Here is a 15,291-nt window from a genome sequence, read left to right on the forward strand (position 1 = left end):
ACGGCCCGACAGGCTACAGCCCCAAAGGCTCACGGCACGACAGGCTACAGTCCCAAAGGCCCACGGCCTGACAGGCTACAGCCCCAAAGGCTCAGAGCCACACAGGCTGCAGGGCATAAGTGGCAGCCTGTTTCGCTGGTCCCGGAGCTGGGGACTGTACTGCTGTTCTGCAGCTGTGACACTCACACAGGCCAAAGTGCGGAAGGGCTGATAAAGACCGCAGAGCGAATAGGCCATGCAAACAAGCGCAGCCGCATGATCTGAGGACACAAACCAAAGCAATCAATTACCCATGCAGCTATCGCCATCACCACACCAGAGATATGACTCTGAATAGATTAGCTGGCCCTGGCCATCAGGGTGCGGTATCTGTCAGAGTAAGAGAGGCGGCTTGGGTTTGAGAGGTTGTAGGCTCAGATAATGGCCTGTGTGTTTGAGTGTGTGTGTGTGTGTGTCTGGTCTTAGCAGTCTGAGATGCCTCATGGGAGAGGATCAATGGATCTTATTTTAGCTCCCACCTGCACAGCTAGAAAACAAACATTCAGCTGTGGTGTGTGTTACGGGCCGTGCCTGTGGTGTGTGTTACGGGCCGTGCCTGTGGTGTGTGTTATGGGCCGTGCCTGTGGTGTGTCTTTTCAGTACGTATGATGTGTTTTGTCTTTTGGTCTAAGCCACGTGAAGGTTGAGTTTCTCTCCTGAACCTCCTGCCACTCTGTTCTGCTTTTGTTGGGAAGGACGTGGGAGGAGGAGGAGGAGGTGTGCTCTCTCCACCCTGCAGACCTGGAGGTGTCTCCACTCTGCTCTGTCTAACGTTAACGTTCTGCCGTCCTCAGAGCTGCACAGGGCGTTGCCAAAGAATCCCAAGAAGACGTGTATCGTGAAAATGGTCGGCACGAGGAACCTGTGGAAGAACATCGTGGTGCTTTGTGTGAACTCGTAAATGTCATTTTAAACACATTTTTAGTGTGCACATATACTGTGTGTGTGTGTGTGTGTGTGTGTGTGTGCTGGTATCGTTCAGTTGCATCTAATACACATTTCACTGCTGTACCTGGAGAACTGTTGACCTCTTCCTAATAATATCTTTCTCTCCCTTCATTCATCCCTTCATTCCTTCCTCTCTCTCCCTCTCTCTTTTCTCCCCCCTCCCTTTCTTCCTCATCCCTCCCTCCGTCTCATCATCCCGCCCCTCTCTCTCTGGGCCCGCCCCCTCCAGGCTAACAGGTTACGGCATCCACCACTGTTTTGCGCGCAGTATGATGGACCACGAGGTGGAGGAGATCACCATGTTCCATAACTTCTACGCTGACTACTACACCATGGCGGGCATCGCCGTGGCGTCCTGCATGGCGCTGTGTCCCGCTGTGGGGCTGATGGGACGTCGGGGCGGCCTGCTCATGTTCATGATCATAACAGCACTTGCCTCACTGCTGCAGCTGGGCCTGCTGAACCGTGAGCACACACACACACACACACACACACACACACACACACACACACACACACACACAAACACACACACACACACACAAGCAGGCACACACACACACACACACACACACAAACACACACACACACACAAGCAGGCACACACACACACACATGCACACACACAAACACACACACAAGCACAAACACACACACACACACACACACACACACACACACACACAAACACACACACACACACACACAAGCAGGCACACACACACACACACACAAACACACACACACACACAAGCAGGCACACACACACACACATGCATGCACACACACACGCACACAAACACGCAGGCACACACGCACACAAACACGCAGGCACACACACACGCACAAACACACACACAAACACACACACACGCACACAAACACGCAGGCACACACGCACACACACACACACACACAGGCGCACACACACACACGGGCACGCACGCACGCACACACACATATGTACACACACACATGCACACACGCACACTGCTTCACTGCTGCAGTTGGGCTTGCTGAACTGTGAGCGCATGCACACACACACACCCACGCACAAACACACGGACGCACACACACTGCCTCACTTTTGCAGCTGGGCCGGCTCAGCCGTGAGCAAGCACATACACACATTTAGATGGACACGCACACACACACATACACATACACTTACACACACAAACACACACACACACACACAAGCAGGCACACACACACACACACACATGCATGCACACACACACACGCACACAAACACGCAGGCACACACACACACACACACACACACACATCTCAAAATTAGGCAGTAATGTGTGTGTGTGTGTGTGTGTGTGTGTGTTCTGTCTAACACTGTATTTCTTTCTCCTTCGATGTCTCCCTGCTGTTTCCAGTGCTTGGCAAATACAGCGTGCAGCTCAACATCGGTACAGTACACACAGCCCGTTACACACACCCACACCCATCTTTGTCTGAGCCCTCATCCCTGTAGCACTAGTGTGTGTGTGTGTGTGTGTGTGTGAAAGCCTCTCAGATGCTCCTACAGGGTGAGACCCAGGGAGGCCAGTACCGGTCCAGAACCAGTGCGTACCCAAACCCAGCACAGGTCTAGACCAACTTCCAGACCCAGTACAGGTCCAGACCCACATCCAACCCAGTACAGGTCCAGACCCAGTTTTGTTAGCATTTGGTCAGCATTAGCAGAAAGAAAGTAGTTGCAGTGCAGTCCTTTGGCATTGGAGACTAGTGTGTTCATTGGAGATTAGTGTGTTCATGTTTAGTGTGTTTGTGTTTAGTGTGTTTGTGTTTAGTGTACTAAGGTTTAGTGTGCTAGTGTTTAGTGTGTTTCTGTTTAATCTGCTAGTGTTTAGTGTGTTCGTGTTTAGTATGCTAGTGTTTAGTTTGTTTGTGTTTAATGTGCTAGTGTTTAGTGTGCTGTTGTTTAGTATGCTCATGTTTAGTTTGTTTGTGTTTAGTGTACTAAGGCTTAGTGTGCTAGTGTTTAGTGTGTTTGTGTTTAATGTGCTAGTGTTTAGTGTGTTCGTGTTTAGTATACTAGTGTTTAGTGTGCTATTGTTTATTGTGTTCATGTTTAGTGTGTTCGTGTTTAGTATGCAAATGTTTAGTGTTAGTGTTTAGTGTGCTAGTGTTTAGCGTGTTCCTGTTTAGTGTACTAAGGCTTAGTGTGCTAGTGTTTAGTGTGTTTGTGTTTAATGTGTTTGCGTTTAGTGTTCTAAGGCTTAGTGTGCTGGTGTTTAGTGTGTTTGCGTTTAATATGCTAGTGTTTAGTGTGTTAGTGTTTAGTATGCTAGTGTTTAGTGTGCTATTGTTTAGTATGCTCATGTTTAGTGTGTTTGTATTTAGTATGCAAATGTTTAGTGTTAGTGTTTAGTGTGCTAGTGTTTAGCGTGTTCCTGTTTAGTGTACTAAGGCTTAGTATGCTAGTGTTTAATGTGCTAGTGTTTAGTGTGTTTGTGTTTAGTGTACTAAGGCTTAGTATGCTAGTGTTTAGTGTGCTAGTGTTTAGTGTGCTAGTGTTTACTGTGTTCGTGTTTAAAGTACTAAGGCTTAGTATGCTAGTGTGTTAGTGTGCTAGTGTTTAGTGTGTTTGTGTTTAGTGTGCTAGTGTTTACTGTGTTCGTGTTTAGTGTATTAAGGCTTAGTATGCTAGTGTGTTAGTGTGCTAGTGTTTAGTGTGTTTGTGTTTAGTGTGTTCGTGTTTAGTGTGTTTTTGTTTAGTGTACTAAGGCTTAGTATGCTAGTGTTTAGTGTGTTAGTGTGCTAGTGAGTGAGTATTTAGTATGTTAGTGTTTAGTGTGTTTGTGTTTAGTGTGTTAGTGTACTAGTGAGTGAGTATTTAGTGTTTTAGTGTTTAGTGTGTTTGTGTTTAGTGTGTTAGTGTGCTAGTGAGTGAGTATTTAGTGTGCTAGTGTGTTAGTGTGCTAGTGAGTGAGTGTTTAGTGTGTTAGTGTTTAGTGTGTTTGTGTTTAGTGTACTAAGGTTTAGTGTGCTAGTGTTTAGTGTGTTTCTGTTTAATCTGCTAGTGTTTAGTGTGTTCGTGTTTAGTATGCTAGTGTTTAGTTTGTTTGTGTTTAATGTGCTAGTGTTTAGTGTGCTGTTGTTTAGTATGCTCATGTTTAGTTTGTTTGTGTTTAGTGTACTAAGGCTTAGTGTGCTAGTGTTTAGTGTGTTTGTGTTTAATGTGCTAGTGTTTAGTGTGTTCGTGTTTAGTATACTAGTGTTTAGTGTGCTATTGTTTATTGTGTTCATGTTTAGTGTGTTCGTGTTTAGTATGCAAATGTTTAGTGTTAGTGTTTAGTGTGCTAGTGTTTAGCGTGTTCCTGTTTAGTGTACTAAGGCTTAGTGTGCTAGTGTTTAGTGTGTTTGTGTTTAATGTGTTTGCGTTTAGTGTTCTAAGGCTTAGTGTGCTGGTGTTTAGTGTGTTTGCGTTTAATATGCTAGTGTTTAGTGTGTTAGTGTTTAGTATGCTAGTATTTAGTGTGCTATTGTTTAGTATGCTCATGTTTAGTGTGTTTGTATTTAGTATGCAAATGTTTAGTGTTAGTGTTTAGTGTGCTAGTGTTTAGCGTGTTCCTGTTTAGTGTACTAAGGCTTAGTATGCTAGTGTTTAATGTGCTAGTGTTTAGTGTGTTTGTGTTTAGTGTACTAAGGCTTAGTATGCTAGTGTTTAGTGTGCTAGTGTTTAGTGTGCTAGTGTTTACTGTGTTCGTGTTTAGTGTACTAAGGCTTAGTATGCTAGTGTGTTAGTGTGCTAGTGTTTAGTGTGTTTGTGTTTAGTGTGCTAGTGTTTACTGTGTTCGTGTTTAGTGTATTAAGGCTTAGTATGCTAGTGTGTTAGTGTGCTAGTGTTTAGTGTGTTTGTGTTTAGTGTGTTCGTGTTTAGTGTGTTTTTGTTTAGTGTACTAAGGCTTAGTATGCTAGTGTTTAGTGTGTTAGTGTGCTAGTGAGTGAGTATTTAGTATGTTAGTGTTTAGTGTGTTTGTGTTTAGTGTGTTAGTGTACTAGTGAGTGAGTATTTAGTGTTTTAGTGTTTAGTGTGTTTGTGTTTAGTGTGTTAGTGTGCTAGTGAGTGAGTATTTAGTGTGCTAGTGTGTTAGTGTGCTAGTGAGTGAGTGTTTAGTGTGTTAGTGTTTAGTGTGTTTGTGTTTAGTGTACTAAGGTTTAGTGTGCTAGTGTTTAGTGTGTTTCTGTTTAATCTGCTAGTGTTTAGTGTGTTCGTGTTTAGTATGCTAGTGTTTAGTTTGTGTTTAATGTGCTAGTGTTTAGTGTGCTGTTGTTTAGTATGCTCATGTTTAGTTTGTTTGTGTTTAGTGTACTAAGGCTTAGTGTGCTAGTGTTTAGTGTGTTTGTGTTTAATGTGCTAGTGTTTAGTGTGTTCGTGTTTAGTATACTAGTGTTTAGTGTGCTATTGTTTATTGTGTTCATGTTTAGTGTGTTCGTGTTTAGTATGCAAATGTTTAGTGTTAGTGTTTAGTGTGCTAGTGTTTAGCGTGTTCCTGTTTAGTGTACTAAGGCTTAGTGTGCTAGTGTTTAGTGTGTTTGTGTTTAATGTGTTTGCGTTTAGTGTTCTAAGGCTTAGTGTGCTGGTGTTTAGTGTGTTTGCGTTTAATATGCTAGTGTTTAGTGTGTTAGTGTTTAGTATGCTAGTATTTAGTGTGGTATTGTTTAGTATGCTCATGTTTAGTGTGTTTGTATTTAGTATGCAAATGTTTAGTGTTAGTGTTTAGTGTGCTAGTGTTTAGCGTGTTCCTGTTTAGTGTACTAAGGCTTAGTATGCTAGTGTTTAATGTGCTAGTGTTTAGTGTGTTTGTGTTTAGTGTACTAAGGCTTAGTATGCTAGTGTTTAGTGTGCTAGTGTTTACTGTGTTCGTGTTTAGTGTACTAAGGCTTAGTATGCTAGTGTGTTAGTGTGCTAGTGTTTAGTGTGTTTGTGTTTAGTGTGCTAGTGTTTACTGTGTTCGTGTTTAGTGTATTAAGGCTTAGTATGCTAGTGTGTTAGTGTGCTAGTGTTTAGTGTGTTTGTGTTTAGTGTGTTCGTGTTTAGTGTGTTTTTGTTTAGTGTACTAAGGCTTAGTATGCTAGTGTTTAGTGTGTTAGTGTGCTAGTGAGTGAGTATTTAGTATGTTAGTGTTTAGTGTGTTTGTGTTTAGTGTGTTAGTGTACTAGTGAGTGAGTATTTAGTGTTTTAGTGTTTAGTGTGTTTGTGTTTAGTGTGTTAGTGTGCTAGTGAGTGAGTATTTAGTGTGCTAGTGTGTTAGTGTGCTAGTGAGTGAGTGTTTAGTGTGTTAGTGTTTAGTGTGTTTGTGTTTAGTGTGTTAGTGTTCAGTGTGCTAGTCAGTATTTAGTGTGTTAGTGAGTATTTAGTGTGTTAGTGTTTAGTGTGTTTAGTGTGTTAGTGTGCTAGCGAGTGAGTATTTAGTGTGTTAGTGTTTAGTGTGTTTGTGTTTAGTGTGTTAGTGTGCTAGTGAGTGAGTATTAAGTGTGTTAGTGTTAGTGTGCTAGTGAGTGAGTATTTAGTGTGTTAGTGTGCTAGTGTGTTAGTGTGCTAGTGAGTATTTAGTGTGTTAGTGTTTAGTGTGTTTGTTTAGTGTGCTAGTGAGTGAGTATTTAGTGTGTTAGTGTGGTAGTGTGCTAGTGAGTGAGTATTTATTGTGTTAGTGTTTACTGTGTTAGTGTGTTTGTGTTTAGTGTGTTATTGTTTAGTGTGCTAGTGAGTGAGTATTTAGTGTGTTAGTCCAGACTACAGGTACCAGGCAGCTCAGGCCAAAGCCCCTCCACCTCCTCCCATTCAGACAGGATTAAACGCATCGTCTTCATTCTTCCAGAGTGTCCCGTGGCTGTAATGGCACTGACCAGCTCCCCCTCCCCGTCCTGAGACACGGGGAGTCCAGGCTGAGCACAGCTCTGGTTATAGTCTATAATGTGAGGAGCAGAATGTTCTCTGTGTAACTCTACCGTAATTACGGACACTGTTAGTATTAGGTGTATCATGAGATGACGCAGGGAGTCTTTCACAGAGAAAGAGAGAGAGAGAGAGAGAGAGAGAGAGAGAGAGGCTCTTGTCATCAGGATATGTTTCCATCTCTCTGATCATCCAGAGGAGCAGTACAGGTCAGAGGTCACACACTAGGACGCAGATAAATAACTTTGATTTTGTCTGTTAAATGTGGAACTGTGTGTTTTTCTTGTCCATGTAAACAAACTGCTCTTGAGTATTTAATGGAACTCACTGCCCCCTGCACTGCTGTTTTGTTCTCTTCTCTTCGTCTTTTTCTTCCTCTCTCTGGCTCACTCCTGGCTTGCTCTGCACAGAGCGCTCAGACACCCTGAAGTCAAACTTTTCCGTGGCTTTCTCCATCATTGGCATGTTTTCATCTCACGCAGTGAGCAATCTGAGCATCTTCTTTTGTGCAGAAATCACCCCTACTGTTATCAGGTGAGCCAAGCCAAACCACAACATTCTGCATTTTGGAAAAATCCATGACGGTTTTGGAGGGGGGCTGAGTCTAGATTATGACTGTTCAATAGTTTATTTCAGTCTAAGGGCAGAAAGGTATCCATGAGCCTAAAAGACCTAAAAGCAGATCAGTTTATTGAGCCCTCCTGTACTTTAGAGTTGTGTAAAACTCCAAGTAATAAAGCTCTCTGGTGGTGGAGCGCCCTCTGGTGGTGGTATGTGGTGTGGATGGGAGGGAGGCATGGATTTTTATCAGCAAAACGAGCATTTGTTACTTGGAACTGTGAAGCTACTTGTGCACACTTGTGTCTTCCTCTGTTATGAAAAGTGTTCTACAGATGTCTTCCTAACTGAGCATGTGTGTGCAAACTTTCTTGACTGTGTGCATGTCTTCAGGTTGTGTGCGTGATGGTGCATGATGCATCACGTGTGTCCGTGTGTTTGTTGTGTGTGTCAACCTCTCTATATTTTTGTGTGTTTACCCATGTTCCTATGTTTATTGTGTTTGTGTGTGTTTGTATATGTGTGTATTTTTGTTTGTGTGTGCGTATTTGTGTGTGTGAGTGTATGTGTACTGTGCATGTATATGTGTGTGTGTGTGTGTGTGTGTGTGTGTGTGTGTGTGTGTGTGTGTGTTTATATGTGTATATACACTGTCTGGCCAAAATAAAGGTCACCACCTGGATTTAACTAAGCAAATAGGTAAGCACCTCCCATTGGATAATTACTGCATGTGATTGTTTCAGTTATTTAACCCTAACTGATGCAGTGAGTAGCTTCTCATTTGTTAAACAACCATATCAAAAGACACATCATGTGGTCGTGGAAAAGATGTTAATCTGTTTCAGAAGGGTCAAATTATTGGCATGCGTCAAGCAGAGAAAACATCTAAGGAGATTGCTGAAACTACTAAAATAAGGTTAAGAACTGTCCAACGCATTATTAAAAAGTGGAAGGACTGTGGGGAAGCATTATCTTCGAGGAAGGAATGTAGTTGGAAAACAATCTTGAATGATCGTGATCGGCGGTCACTTAAACGTGTGGTGAAATCAAATCATAGAAAAACAACAGTAGAACTCAGGGATATGTTTAATAGTGAAAGTAAGAGCATTTCCACACGCACAGTGTGAAGGGAACTCAAGGGATTGGGGCTAAACAGCTGTGTAGTCTTAAGAAAACCACTTGTCAGTGAGGCTAACTGGCAAAAACGGCTTCAGTTTGCTAGGGAGCGTAAAGATTAGACTCTGGAGCAATGGAAGAAGATCATGTGGTCTGATGAGTCCAGATGTGCCCATCACTCTGGAACAAGGTAAATCAGGCTAAGAATAGAGGCGGCTGAAGTGATGCACCCATCATGCCTAGTGCCTACTGTACAAGCCTGTGGGGGCAGTGCTCTGATCTGGGGTTGCTGCAGTTGGTCAGGTCTAGGTTCAGCAATGTTATGTGCCCAAAGAATGAGGTCAGCTGACTACCTGAATATATATGACCAGTTTATTCCATCAATGGATTTTTTTCTTCCCTGATGGCACGTGCATATTCCAAGATGACATTGCCAGAATTCATCGGGCTCAAATTGGGAAAGAGTGGTTCAGGGAGCACGAGACATCATTTTCACACATGGATTGGCTACCACAGAGTCCAGACCTGAACCCCTTTGAGAATCTTTGGGATGTGCTGGAGAAGACTTGGTCCAAATCTCCCATCATCAAGACAAGATCTTGGGGGAAAAAATTAATGCAACTCTGGACCGAAATAAATGTTGTGACGTTCCAGAAGCTTGTGGAAACGATGGCACAGCGAAGGTGTGCCGTAATCAAAGCTAAAGGCGGTCAGACGAAATATTAGAGTGTGTGACCTTTTTTTTTTTGGCCAGGCAGTGTATGTGTGTGTGTTTATAAGTGTGTGTGTATAACCTCTGTCTGTCTACCATCCTGCAGGGGCGGGGGTCTGGGTCTCGTTCTGGCCAGTGCAGGTTTCGGGATGCTGACGGCTCCCATCATGGAGCTGCACAATCAGAAGGGCTATTTCCTCCACCACGTCATCTTTGCCTGCTGCACCCTCATCTGTATCATCTGTATCCTGCTGCTCCCGGAGACGCGCTACCAGCCGCTCCCCGAGACCCTGGCCGATGGTGAGAACTACACGCGACAGCCGCTCCTGCCCCCACGCAAGCCTGGCGAGCAGCGCCACCTGCTGCACAGGGGAGAGAGTCGCGAGTATGCCCGCGTGGGTGACACGCCCCTCCACGAGGCGGCTGCCACGGTCATTTCCACCATGGAGTCCACTGCGTCGTCCGCCATCGACCTGTCCGTGCCGCTGGACGTGGGCGAGGTGGACACGCTGCCACTCTGCGTCGTGAAGCCGCCCAACGACTCGGCACTGCCGTCGTCGGATTCCCTCCTCTCGTCCGTCCCCAGCACCTCCACCCCGGCCAGCACCCGACCAGCTCCGCCCACCAGAACCGACTCCCTTCCTGATCTGATCATTGACGTCCAGAGCACAGGTTCTGTGGCCATGCCTCTACTGAAGGATAACGTTCAGACTCCGCCTTCTCCTGGGAGTGACCACACCCCTTCGCCGTCGTTTGCTCCTGGAGATGTCATTGGCTCCTCTGTTGTTGATGCTCCTCCCGCCAATGACATCGGCTCACAGCCTGAGATTGACTCTCACGTGGACCATGCTGTGTATCCCCTCTTGGATTCTCCCTTGCCGTCCATCAATGACATTGATGAACACGTCACCAACTCTCCAGAGGGCTCAGCAGATGGCGATGTGGAGCTGTGTACCATAAACCCCCCTGTAGTTTTACCGGCCGCTCCTGAGGATTCACCCACTCACCTTCTAAATCATGCTCCTCGTGACCCCTCCAGAGACCCCTCACCTGTTTGTTTAGCTAATGACATTCTACCCCCCACTCCAGAATCCCCCACTTTAGTACCACTTTGCCCTGCTCCTTCATCACCTGATCTTCGTCAGCTTCCATCCTCTTCCTCCCCGAGAGATTCTTCAGTTCTCGCCTTTGAGTCCTCAACACCCCCCCTCAAATTGGACTCCACCCCTTTAGAAACTCCTTTGCCGGTTGCCACTACTTTAATTCAACCTCTGTCCTTGGGGATCCCCTCTGCTGCTCCGCTTGCTACAGAACCAGACCACCCCTTCACAGTGGACTTGACGGTTTCCTCACCCATAGACTCTGGTATGCCTCTTCCTGTGGACTATACCACTAGTACTGCTAACGGGGTGGCATCTTCATGACGTGTGGCCATGCTGTGGCTTTGCTCTGTAGAGCAGCCTGGTACGGTGCAGTTGAGAGTTCATCTCAGTTGCTTCCCACGAGCTGCTTGTGCAGACCAGCGGTCGCGGGAAAGGGATTTGTTAATAAACGGGAAACAGCCGTAAGCCAGCTCATGCCGAGTGGCACCGCCCTTCTCCGACACCTGTGTAGTGGACAGAGTTTTGATTGGTGCCTTCAAATGTGGTGATCGACATCAACCAGAACACCAACAAACACCTGGATAATACTGCAGTTCCCTGATTAGACAGGTACATCCTGTCAAAGTGCCTTCGAAAGGCGAGCATTTAAAGCTAGTGTGGTCCAATATGAACAGTGCCAAGAGGAACTCTCACAATTTTGTGATTGAAATTTATTCCAAGATTAATAAAGTGAAAAAGGAATCTGAGAAATTCGATACGGGACCATTCCTATCCATTATCCACTGGAAGGCAAACTATAGGTTTTAAGCAAAAGAGAAACTTTTGGCATGCCCAGTTGATTTATTCTTGGTCAGTAGATGAAATGGAGAATCACTAAGGTGCTCTTACGTAATGAAGCTAGATCTCGCATTAAGGTTCTCTCACATGTTGTATTTAATATGGCCTTTATTTTAATAGCAAATACATGTAGAAAGGGGGGGATTAGATCAGATCAGAGTAAGCTACCCCCATTGCCTTCATCAGGGTTGCAGCCTTTCAAACAAAGAAAGTTGTATTTAAGCCTTCTGGTGGCAAACATTCAATTTGTCTACACAGCTGATTAACAAACACACCCACACAGCAAGAAAATGTATCTTGCTAACAAAGAATGGCACAACAGAAAAGAAAAAGTCCAAAACCAAAAAAAACCAAAACAACCCCCCCCAAACATCCCAAAAAATATAACTTAACCTGTACCATAAATGTGTACATGACTTATACTTAACCTGACCCATAAACATATACATGACATATCCCACTTAACCCAACCCATAAACGTATACATGACTTATCCCACTCAACCCAACCCATAAATGTGTACGCAATTTCCGACTTACAAAAAAGATCCAGGCCAGGGGTCTCAGTAGCCCATAAGTTCCAAATCCAGAAGGTTTCACGCTGGAGACGAGCTTCAATCTGCTGCCTCCACAGATACAATTCTTTACAATCTCCAGACCTTTCGGTCCTAAAGATGAAGGATTACTTTGACGCACCTGACCGAATCATGAAATGTCATTTACATATTGGTACAGATATAAAATCTTATCGCTATAAGAGTTTCTAGACCCATTGTAAACATATTAACCTTTTTACGTAACAAAGGAACAAATTGCTATAGTTAGGTGCCACTCGGACATCCACTGTTGTGTGGGCTGTGCTTCTCTGTCCTGGAAAAGAAAAGCATCATTGTTTAATGTCCATTTGGAAAGGTTCAATAAAAGGTCATTAGGAGGAGAAACATTTGGTATCTGTGTTGGATCATATTCCAGAGCTCATATTCCTTCCTGGTGATCTATATTGGTATATAAGATGCCATATCCAGTGTAACAGGATAGCAGCCCCCAATACACCCAGTGCCCAAAGGTTTACGTAACATGTCAGTGGTGTCCTGAATTTGGAGGGAAGTTCCATAACAAGCGGTTTTATGAAAAAAACAGTCTTCAACCTGAGAACAGGCTTCGGATAAAGATCTGTTTACTTTAGGCTGCATAAAGGAGCACGACCCCCTTGTATTTTCATTCTTTAAGAAAGAAAACTCTTTCCTCAGGAATCTAGTCGTGTTCGCAGGCTTGAAAAATAGTTTCCCTCAGATCTTGCTTCATTTTTTTCAGGCCACTTCAACTACCTCACCAATTGACCTCTGTACGATTGATGGTCCAGGACACCTGTGGCCTCCTTTGGTCAGCAGGACTCACAGTAGTGTACACTTTTTTTAGCCATTGTTCCAAAAACCTCAGTAGATGTAATACATGTTTACTCATCCTCACTGGTTCTCAAATAAAGGGAAGCTGATCAGTGACGACACTGTTGCCTGATGGGTTGTGGCCACTTGTAGGTCTTTTTTTATCTCCACTGACCTTGTATCCCTTCTGTCAATTCCAGTATGAATTCCTCCACACTTTGTTGTGAGATGGTTTCCAGGGATGTATTTTTTTCAGTATCTTTGGCCTGTGCCATTTCTGTTTTCTGTTTATTTAAATCTCACTTGTTCATATTTTTCTTTCTTGGTTTTCCTCAATAATCAGTACTTAATCAATACTTACTTAAAAATGACTCCCGTTTCTCCCTGAATATTGAACATTTGGACTGAAGAGAGACTGAAACTCTGATGAAGGCAATAGCACTAAGCTAGGAGTGTTCTCTGACCTGCCCCAGGGCCAGCTTTCCTACATGGACCTAAAGAAATATATATATATAAGATAAATAAAGGCAATTAAAATTATTTCACTACAATATGTAAGAGTGCCTTTGTGTGAACTTCAAACTATGGGTTGTGTTTAATTTGTATTAGTTTAACAAGGACACACAATGTCATTGATGCAACGTACCACTGTAAAAGTCTACGGTTCCAATGCACATAAAAGGTACTAGAGTGCCAGTAGCGCCACCTTGTGTAGAATTTCCTGCTCACCAATTGTGAAGGAGTATGCAAGTGAGTTACAACCAGTTCCGTGAGGTGTTTTACATATATAAAAGTGGTTTGTAAATTATGTATATTATTGAAGAGGAAAAGTCAATACTACTACTGATGTTAGATATGTTAAGCTACACTGAAAAATGCAAAATAACTTAAGTGTGTTTCAGGCAAGCACACTTACAGAAAGAATATGTAATAAAACATTTTATATAAAACCACACCCAAAGACCAAACCCCATCAACTCTGTTCTTAAATGAGACAAATAGAGCAATGTCCCCATTTCATAAGGTCTTCTGACTGGGTTAGCTCCTAAGCCCTAAACCCTAAACCCCAAACCCTAGTCTGAATGAGGGAAACCCTGCTCAATCCATTGCAGCTCATGCAGGTGTTTGTTTAAGCTCTGCCCTGCAGTAACTGTTTTTTTCTTTAGTCAGGTGAAGCTCTGCCGTCCGTATCTAGAACCTAAGGGCAGACTCAGACTCAAGATGGACTGTGTAAACTATTTGACTTCTGCACAGCATTGTCATAATGCAGTGGGAGTGGTCAAAACACAGAGGGAATGGTCATAATGCAGTGGGAGTGGCCAGAAGGCAGTTGTTGTGTGACTGCAGTTTAAGATCCTGTGGTGCTCTGCTCTGCTACTGGGGCGGAGCTTGTTGAAAACAGAAGCCTGGTTTCAAACTGGGTGATTACAGCTTGCATTCTGCTTTTCCTCCCATCGTGGGAACTCACACTTGAAATCAAAGCATGTAAATGTATTTACAAAAAGGGTTGAAAAAAAAAACAACTAATGTGAACTTTACTAGCAAGTATAATGTAATCCACAGTGTTCCATTTTTCATTTGTGGAGTTTTGTGTCATTGCTTTACTCCATATCCGGATAAAAAAAAAAAAATGTACAAAAGCTCTAGTGAGAAAGCAATAATAAATATATGACCCTTATTATGCCATGTTATAACGCGACAGAACTGTTGCTTTTATGATATAAAAGAAACAGCTGTTTCTCTTATTTTTATATATTAATGACATTAACATCAGGACTTGTTTGATGACCAATTGTTAAGATATTTAATATAAAGGGATTTTTAAAAAATAATGGTAATTATTCCCTAATTGTATTTCCCTAATTTTATTTCGCTAGTTTTATTTACTCTGCATCTGGCAGAAGCAAACCAAAAGCAACATAATTAATGAAAGCAGTTCACACTGGATATTGAAAATAGTCAGAATCATTTCAAACTTTGCTTGGTTTGCTAAGCAAAATTCGTGAGTGTTGTGAGAGCAGTAGAGGAATGGAAGAAAATTCGGCTGCTAGAAGCATCCGACCGGCAGTGCCGATGCCAGTGCACTACTCCCATTCCTGGATCGGAATATGTGTTGGGAGTTCCACACACAGGATGCTTCTGGCTGTTCCTGCATGTACAGGACCGCAGAGACTGAGCAGCAGAAAGAGGTTACACATCTAGCAGTGTTTAGATGGGCACCATATGAGCAGTGTTGATATGTGTTCAGGTGTTCAGTCTGTAGTTTGAGCATGTGTGTAGGTGTTGATGCCTGTACAGGTGTTGTTTTTGTAGCTTCAGACTCCTGAAGCATGTATTAGAAATATTGACTTCAGTGACAAAGCAGTTTGACCGTGACGGTTTCAGTATGGCACATAAAAAGTGACAACTACACATCTGCCTAACATTGTGTAAACTGGAGCCAGTTATTTTTGCTGTCTTCTCATTAGCATTTTGGTTTGGAATAAATAAATCAATAAAAAGTCAAAAAACTCTGTGGTTTGGTATTAGGTGTAACATACATAACAGATTTGCTGGCATAATAGTCTTACATAAGTACTTGTGATCTTGCCTGTCAAGTCAAATTACAGTATGGCAAGAGGTTAATAAAGGTCAAGAGATAAACAAAGCTTAAATCCTGGTTAGCACCCCCCCCCCC

The 15,291-nt window shown here is 43.4% G+C and overlaps 1 protein-coding gene across 4 annotated transcripts in view; it reads left to right on the forward strand.

The window, feature by feature from the left end:
- The window catches only part of slc22a23a (solute carrier family 22 member 23a), a 38,598-nt gene extending 23,473 nt beyond the window's left edge, over positions 1–15,125 (forward strand). For all 4 annotated transcript variants that reach the window (XM_035519727.2, XM_035519728.2, XM_081694522.1 and 1 more), the window contains 5 exons: positions 834–936; positions 1,217–1,452; positions 2,376–2,408; positions 7,315–7,438; positions 9,397–15,125. In XM_035519727.2, the coding sequence (XP_035375620.1) occupies positions 834–936; positions 1,217–1,452; positions 2,376–2,408; positions 7,315–7,438; positions 9,397–10,714 (1,814 nt within the window). In that variant the 3' untranslated portion in view covers positions 10,715–15,125. The remainder of the gene's footprint in view (positions 1–833; positions 937–1,216; positions 1,453–2,375; positions 2,409–7,314; positions 7,439–9,396) is intronic.
- Positions 15,126–15,291: the final 166 nt, after the last annotated feature.

Source organism: Electrophorus electricus, chromosome 13 (assembly GCF_041902795.1).
Source record: "Electrophorus electricus isolate QZ-2024a chromosome 13, ASM4190279v1, whole genome shotgun sequence".
NCBI classification, from domain to species: domain Eukaryota; kingdom Metazoa; phylum Chordata; class Actinopteri; order Gymnotiformes; family Gymnotidae; genus Electrophorus; species Electrophorus electricus.